The sequence below is a fragment of the Polypterus senegalus genome, chromosome 12 (assembly GCF_016835505.1).
Source record: "Polypterus senegalus isolate Bchr_013 chromosome 12, ASM1683550v1, whole genome shotgun sequence".
In the NCBI taxonomy this organism is placed as follows: domain Eukaryota; kingdom Metazoa; phylum Chordata; class Cladistia; order Polypteriformes; family Polypteridae; genus Polypterus; species Polypterus senegalus.
This window is the reverse complement of record NC_053165.1, coordinates 12,028,928-12,036,366: the sequence shown is the minus strand read 5'-3', so window position 1 is coordinate 12,036,366 and position 7,439 is coordinate 12,028,928. Positions and strand designations below refer to the sequence as shown.

Below are 7,439 nucleotides of genomic sequence, written 5' to 3'. Positions count from 1 at the left end.
CACGTCACAGGATAAAAAAGTCTCTTCTCCCAAGTTTTTTTTTATTATAATAGAGAGATGTAATGCTAACATGTGATACATTGCAAGGCACAGCAAATGAGCATTTTGAATGATGATTTAATTTTTGGAAATCCATTTAACAAATATAAATTGTTTTGGATATTGGCAAAGACATGATTAGTAAATGACAAAATGCACCAATATGTCAAAAAGTGTAAACTGTCCCTTCATGAGAGTTTTATTTAAAGCTCTCCAACTTAATCAATAACACAGCACTATCAACCTACAAAGTATAACAGCAGCTGTACCTTCAAGTGTATTTATTGTGAGGTCTATTGTCCTGGGTGTACAGATGCTGGAAGAGATTCCTGTTCATGGTGCTAGGAACAAGTGTGGCAGATTGAATTGCCACTGACCCCAGGCGAACTACAGTATGTCAAGGAGGGCTGGTGGTAAAACTGCACAGGCGAAACATAATCGTAGAGGCTTTACAGAGCAGCAATATAGGGCGAATCTCAAAGCTGAGATCCATCCTGGAACAGTTTTTGCAGCATAAGTTCTGTGAAAGAAAACAGTCAACGGACTAGAACATCTGCAACACCAGACAAGAAGGTTTGCCTATTCACTTGTAATCCACAGATCACACCTCTGCTGGACTGCATGACTGAGCAGCACTCAACATCCCTCTTGTTCCATCTGACAACGCAGCACTCAACCACCTAAAAGCAAAGTTCTCAAGAACCCAGCTGATGTACTTTTTTCAAAGGCCACCAAGACAACAACAGAAATGAAGACCAGCTCACCATTTCATTTCAAAGAGTTGGTTGCTGGGGACAGCAGCCTCAAAGGGAGGGTTATGTAATGGTGCTAATAAGGTGAATCAGTAGCAGGGCAGCCCATAAAAGTGACAATCCTGCAAAGTCACAAATAGAATTCCATCTAGTGCAGCAACAGCGAGTAGTCCATTTACAGACGTCAAGCTACCTAAAAGAGCTAAGTAAAGAGCAAAAGAATCCGTTTGACAAGGTACTAAAAGAATGAATTTCACGTTTCACCATATAAATTATTAATTGATTAGTTAATTAGGTGTTTTGCTTTGGAAGATTCCAATGAATTCCATTTTAAAACAAACAGTTAATAATAAACTCACAGTAAAAAGAAAAATAAACCAAAATGTCTGGAAGATTCTTACAGTACAGCAACAGCATTGTAGTGTGTATTCAAGAAAAAAATAACTTACTGCTTGTTTAATTTCATTCTTTACTTTGTCACTCAAGAGACCTTCAAACACAAAGGAGTCTCCAAACTTTTCAGCCTAAAAGGAAATGAATTATAATATTAGGAAATGTACAACATAGTCTTAATTAAAACATTTTAGGCCTAGAACTACTCCAGAATAGTTTTGCTATATGCTGTAATTAGTATAAAGAGGTCAGCGTGCATTTACTCCATAGAGGTTGCCTCTCAAAATTTTAAAAATGCTTACATTTTATCTTTAGAACATAAGACGTCTGACAAACAAAATGAAACCACTCAGTCTGTTGGGCTTCTTTAGTAAGTTAACAGCTAATTCACCAGTTGTTCAGTATTCTGCTTCAACTGCATTACAGAAGTTTGGTCCACTTTCCCACAATACTCTGTGTGAGGAAGCACTTCCTAGATTCCATTTTTAAATGTCGTCTCCTTAATTTTCAGCAGTGTTCCCAAGCTCATAGTTCACTATTTTAACTGAAAGAATCCAGTGCCTCTGAGAATTTTAAACAATTTGTATTTGGTCCCCACACAGATGTCTGTTCGATCCTGAAAAGGCTCAACTCCATTTGCAGATTTCAAATTGGGAGAAAGGATCTTGGTTTCAAGTTTTAGAGTATCTACCGTATAGAGGATTTCTGGATATATATACTCTTTCTCTTAAAAAAAGAAATGGCACATAATGGCATAAAATGTTAATACCTCTGTGAGATAGCCAGTTGCATTAACAAATTTTTCAAATTCCAGGTTGCTGACTTCATAAATGTCCATGTAAAATGACTGAATGTGCACCCTTCTGGCTGGCCCCTCACCATCCTGAGGGATGGCAGGTTCATTAGTGCCCATAAGGAAAGCTCCACCTGGGATCAACACCATCTGGAAAACAACAAAATCATCATTACTACTACAATCTATCTTAGAATACCTACTGCATATGTGCTTACTTGTTTCTTAGTGTTGCTATAAACAGGGATGAAACATGTATAAGGCAGCACCACAAAGATGCCAATTTGACTACCAAAACTGGTATCTTCAGTATAGAGATTGCAAAGTCTTCCAGTGTTCACATGGAGTTCCTCTACCTGTCCAGATAAATGCTGCTAAGGTGTAGAAAAGTAGGTGATAAACAAATTATTTATATTCTGTTCCGTTAGATCAAGTTCTTGTTTTTCACAAGGTTACTGTTTTTTTAAGTACTATTTAAAACTGAATTAGTTAATAATTTTTAATAATTCCATGTGAAGTTCTGGGTCTCGGTTCAGGGCTAATTCTTGTCTTATACCCAATGCTGCCACGATTTATTCTATCCCCCTCAGCCCTGAGCTGAAGGCATGTCGTTATGAGGTCTTCTGCATCTTGTTGCCTTTGTTCATTGAAATATTCTACCTTAACGCCCTTTTTTCTTTGTATATCTTGTTGCTTTTATTCTTCGGACACTCTAGCCCTAACATCCATCTTTCTTTGGGCTTTGTGTTGCCTTTGTTTAGCAGACATTCTAACCCTTATGTCCCTCTTTCTTTATGCACCATGTAGTCTTTGCTCATCTAACATTCTAGGCCTTATGTCCCTCTTTCTTTGTGCTTCTTGTTAGCTTTGTTCATCGGACGTGCTAACCCTTAAACCCCTCTTTCTTTGTGCGTCTTGTAGTCTTTGCTCATCCAACATTCTAACCCTTATGCCCCTCTTTCGTTGTGTGTCTTGTTGCCTTTAGTAGACTGAACTAAAGAAACGTGTCCAAGCAAGGAGGCTCACACGCCTGAGTTCATCAGACATTCTAGCTCTTATTGGCCCTCTTTCTTTGTGCTTCTTTGGGTCTTTCTACATTGGACATTGCAGCCCTCTTGTGGATGATAACAATTGAAACGCATATGTCTCTGTTATATGCTGTTTGGTAAGGAATTTGTAAAAGCAGTGTTAATGTTTGTGATATGCAATCTGTTGGAATGACAAATGCAGTGTATATGTCTGTTATATGTTATCTGGTATGAGAGTCATAAAAGCAGTGTTAATGTTTGAGATGTGCCATCTGTTGGAATGACAACTGCAATGCATTTCATTATTAAAAATGTTTGTGATGCACCATCTCTTGGAATGACAGAGACAGAGCAGCCGGGCGGACTCAGAGACAGACACACAGGCACTTATCCTTGTGTGGGTTTCCTCCCTCTGTCCAAAGACATGCTGGTTAGGTGAAATGGCGATGCTAAATGGGCCTGTATGTTTGTTTAGTGTGTGTGTGTGTTCGCCCTGAGACGGACTGATGCTCTGTCCAAGGTTTGCTCCTGCCTTGCACCCTATGCTAGCTGGGATAAATCCCAGCATTCCCAGCAACCCTGGTCTCGATTAAGTGGGTTAGTAAATGCTAATTTAAAGCCAACCTCAGTAACTATTAACTTGGTGTATTTAAAGTTTTAGCCAACTGAAAATCGATCATTAAAAGCTGAAATAAATCTGGTTCCTTAATCATTATTTTGGAGAAAGCTGCTTACAGAAATAAAGTAGGCACTGCTCTTTTCAATCTCCATGCTTCCATTAGGTCAGATTATCTCAAGGCACAACGTGAGCTACCACAGCTATGCTGATGACACACAACTGTATTTATCAATAGCACCCGATGACCCCGACTCTCTTGGTTCACTGGCCCCAATGTCTTACTTGTGTTTCTGAGTGGATGAGTAGTAATTTTCTCGAAACTAAATAAGGAGAAAACTGGAATCTTAGTGATTGGCAAAAATGGATATAGTGAGGATATCTGAAATAAACTTGATCCATTCAAGACAGAGCTAAAGAATTTAGGGGTAACTATTGACTATGACCTAAATTTTAAATCACATATTAATCATATTACCAGGACAGCGTTTTCCACTTGAGAAATATAGCAAATGTTAGACCTCTTATAACATTGCAAGATGCTGAGAAATTAGTTCACGCTTTTGTTTTTAGTTGGCTAGATTACTGTAACGCACTCCTCTCAGGACCACCCAAAAAAAGACATCAATCTATTGCAACGAGTGCAGAATGCAGCTGCTAGAATCTTAACTAGGAAAAGAAAATCTGAGCACATATCTTCATTTCTGAAGTCACTACACTGGTTAGCCATACCTTTTTAGAACTGACTTTAAAATACTGCTTATGGTTTACAAAGCCTTAAATAATCTCACTCCATCCTATATTTCGGAATGCCTGTCACCTTGCACTCCAAATCATAACCTTAAATCTTTGAATAAGCGTCTGCTTATAATTCCAAGAGCTAAACTTAAAAGAAGTGGTGAAGCAGCCTTCTGCTGTTATCCACCTAAAATCTGGAATAGCTGACCGATAGAATTTTGCAAAGGTTAATATGGCTGAGCACTTTAAAAAACTGCTAAAAATCCATTATTTTAACATGGCTTTCTCATAGCTACATTTTAGGATAACCCCGATTTAATGTATATGCACTGCATTATCATTTTTATCATGGCTCTGCAATCTGTACTAACCCCTACTTTCTCTGCTGTTCTTTTTCTGGTTATTCTGTGGTGGCGATTAGCACCCCCACCCCCTGATCAAAGCACCGCGCAGTCCCTACATTGATGGATTGAAAGCCAGAGGTTCACATGTCCATCATCATCAAATTCATTCACGTGAAGCCTGAAAACCATGAGGACTGATTGAGATCATTTATGTTTGGTACAATGCCAAGTGGGGACTGAGTGGTCTTGTGGCCCCGGAAGCCCTGTAGATTTTTTTTTTCTCCATCCCTCTGGAGTTTCTTTGTTTTGTTTTTTCTGTCCTGCCAGACCATCAGATCTTACTTTATTCTTTGTTATTTAGTAATTGCCTAATCTTATTTTTATATATATATTTTTAAACTTTTCTTTCTTCATCTTGTAAAGCACTTTGAGCTACATCATTTGTATGAAAACTAGGCTCACCCGCCTTTTAAGGCAACCGACTTTTAAGTTGACCACTTCTTAAGGCAATTCAATATGTAGATCAATTTGATATTTTATACAAACTCATTAATTTGGTTATATTGCATTCGAGCGGTATTACTGTAATACTCGTAGTTTCTGCTATTTTTGTGATGAAATTTAAACTCTTTTTCTACATTGAGGTCGCCCTTTTGAACCCCCCTGATATTTACTACGTGGTGAGGCATTTGTACGCTATCAACATTAATTATTTCCAGAGACATAATTGTGTCTATTTTTCCAGCGCATTGCGCACAAAAGCAAGGGAACGATGGGAGCACCAGAACTCTGCTCACATCATGTTGCTTCGTACCGCAAGCTGCAAGTAGTAAGTCTGTGATAAGCGGAATACCGCTAGGCTTTCCACTCATGGGACGGAAGGACAATCCCGACCGCTTTTATGTAGTAAGAAAGAAGAAGAAGATATCGCACAGAGTAGAAAATCATCTTTTACCTGGAAAAACGAAACTACAAATCCCATCGTGCATTGCAAAATGGATGGGGCGTGTGTGAAACTCGGATGGACAATCCCGATCGCTTTTATATAGAAGGATGTGCGATAGAAATAAATGTTGCCGTTGTTGTTGTAGACACTCTATTTGACTAAACACAAGAATTGGTTTGTAACATGCTATGTGTGAAGCTGAGTGTTGGGTTTGAAAGTTTTTCCTCAAGGTGTGTATAAACTTATGGCCTCAACTGTATGAACACTTGAAACTTCCACAAAATATTTAAATACAAATCAAAATGAGTAACTCAACTATTAAACAGATGAATTAACTTCGCATAATTGTTACAGAAAACAAGACTTAAAAAGAGAAAATTCAAAATAAAAAAGAATTGGTGTCATGTAATTATTGGAGGCTCTGTTACACATCCTTGCAACAGTATTATCGCTAGAACCTGTAAAAGTTTTTCAGTTAGCATAAAACTGTTACATCCCGTAGAGATAACCAGTTAAGTCATTGGGTTTTGTTTTATGTGCTACTAAACCATCCTGCTCGGCGCTCAGGACCCTTGTGCCAGTTTTAAAACTCTCTAACCTGATTGAGTTTTCCGGGTGCAGGCTGTGTGCTGACTTCTCTCCTCCTTTCGTGACTCTCGTCTGGGTTTGCATTTTTCTCTTTGCTGTATTTCTTTACTGCCTCTTTATGAAACGTATCGTCTCCGCGATCGTTTCCGCCTCTATTGAGAGAGCTACAGCCACACTCAGAAGAAGATGCGGGTGAATTACACCCTTCGGGAAGAGCCGCGTGAAATTCGCTAAAGACGAACAGTAGCACAATCAATGCACGGTTTGAGGCACAAAAGCGATGCCCCGCCACAAGCTGCGAGGCATAGCTCTGTAGAGCCATGTTGGAAGTGGGTCACGTGTTTTGTCATATGATATGACCATCGGCGCGCCAGTTTCAGTTACCATGGTTTCAGCCTCAAGGTTAAAGGATACTGCTACGGGATCTTCTTGTGTCACTGACGCGCACGTGCGACAGAGCTAAGTAATGTACGGGGCTTTATTCGGCAGCCGATTGTTATAATTTATTATTTTGACACGAAACAAAGCCGAGTTCACCGATATGAGCGACTCCTAACATTGATCTTTCATATAGGTTGGTCCAGATCTAATTATGAATTTTCATTACGTTATAACTTAAGTTTTTTACATAGAAAATCACCCGAAAAATCCCGGACCATTGAGAAGTGTGCGAACGTGTAAGAATCGTCTTTGCACCAAACTGGAATCGTCCCCGCATAAATCAAAGTCATCCAAACGATCTGGATCTGCATAATAAGATCTGGACCACCCTGTAGTTTAACGTGTCGCGAAAATCAGATGGTGACATGGCGACAATATCCAGAAGGTACTGAGGGCAGGTGATCCGGCAAAAATGTTTGATTGTCCGTGAGCTGTGTGACTATTCATGTTTTTAGGCTGCGTGTTGCCGAAGTCAAACTTAACAATACTGTGCTCATGGTGGGTGCCACACACTGAATTAAAAACACGAATCCGTCAAAGGGCACGCTGATAGGAAAGTCCGCGCTCTAATAAGACTGGACAGCGCACCTGATAAGCCACTGAGAAGTGGGAAGCAACAGAAGTCCTGGAGAAACGCCACGCGAACGAACGAATCAACTTCACAAATTAACGTATGCACCAGATGTACGTACATTCGAACAGCGGGTGGGGAGCTGTACAAAGATCAGTGGCTGGATGCCAGAGATCAGGGGCTTAAGCCT

General features: G+C 39.6%; 1 protein-coding gene across 1 annotated transcript; it reads right to left on the bottom strand.

Moving 5' to 3' along the window:
- Window positions 1–436: 436 nt before the first annotated feature.
- LOC120540182 (formylglycine-generating enzyme-like) lies at window positions 437–6,565 on the bottom strand. The gene is made up of 4 exons (XM_039770735.1): window positions 6,248–6,565; window positions 1,954–2,127; window positions 1,241–1,315; window positions 437–559 (listed from the first exon to the last, which is right to left on the bottom strand). Exons 1-4 carry the CDS (start codon window positions 6,557–6,559, stop codon window positions 437–439), a joined length of 684 nt encoding a protein of 227 aa, XP_039626669.1. The 5' UTR covers window positions 6,560–6,565.
- Window positions 6,566–7,439: the final 874 nt, after the last annotated feature.

Coding starts and splice junctions, on each gene's coding strand:
- LOC120540182 (XM_039770735.1), bottom strand. CDS start 6,559: ATGGCTCTACAGAGCTATGCCTCGCAGCTTGTGGCGGGGCATCGCTTT. Junction 2,128..6,247: donor CACCCGGAAAACTCAATCAG/GTTAGAGAGTTT, acceptor GTTGTTTTCCAG/ATGGTGTTGATCCCAGGTGG. Junction 560..1,240: donor AGAATGAAATTAAACAAGCA/GTAAGTTATTTT, acceptor TTTCTTTCACAG/AACTTATGCTGCAAAAACTG.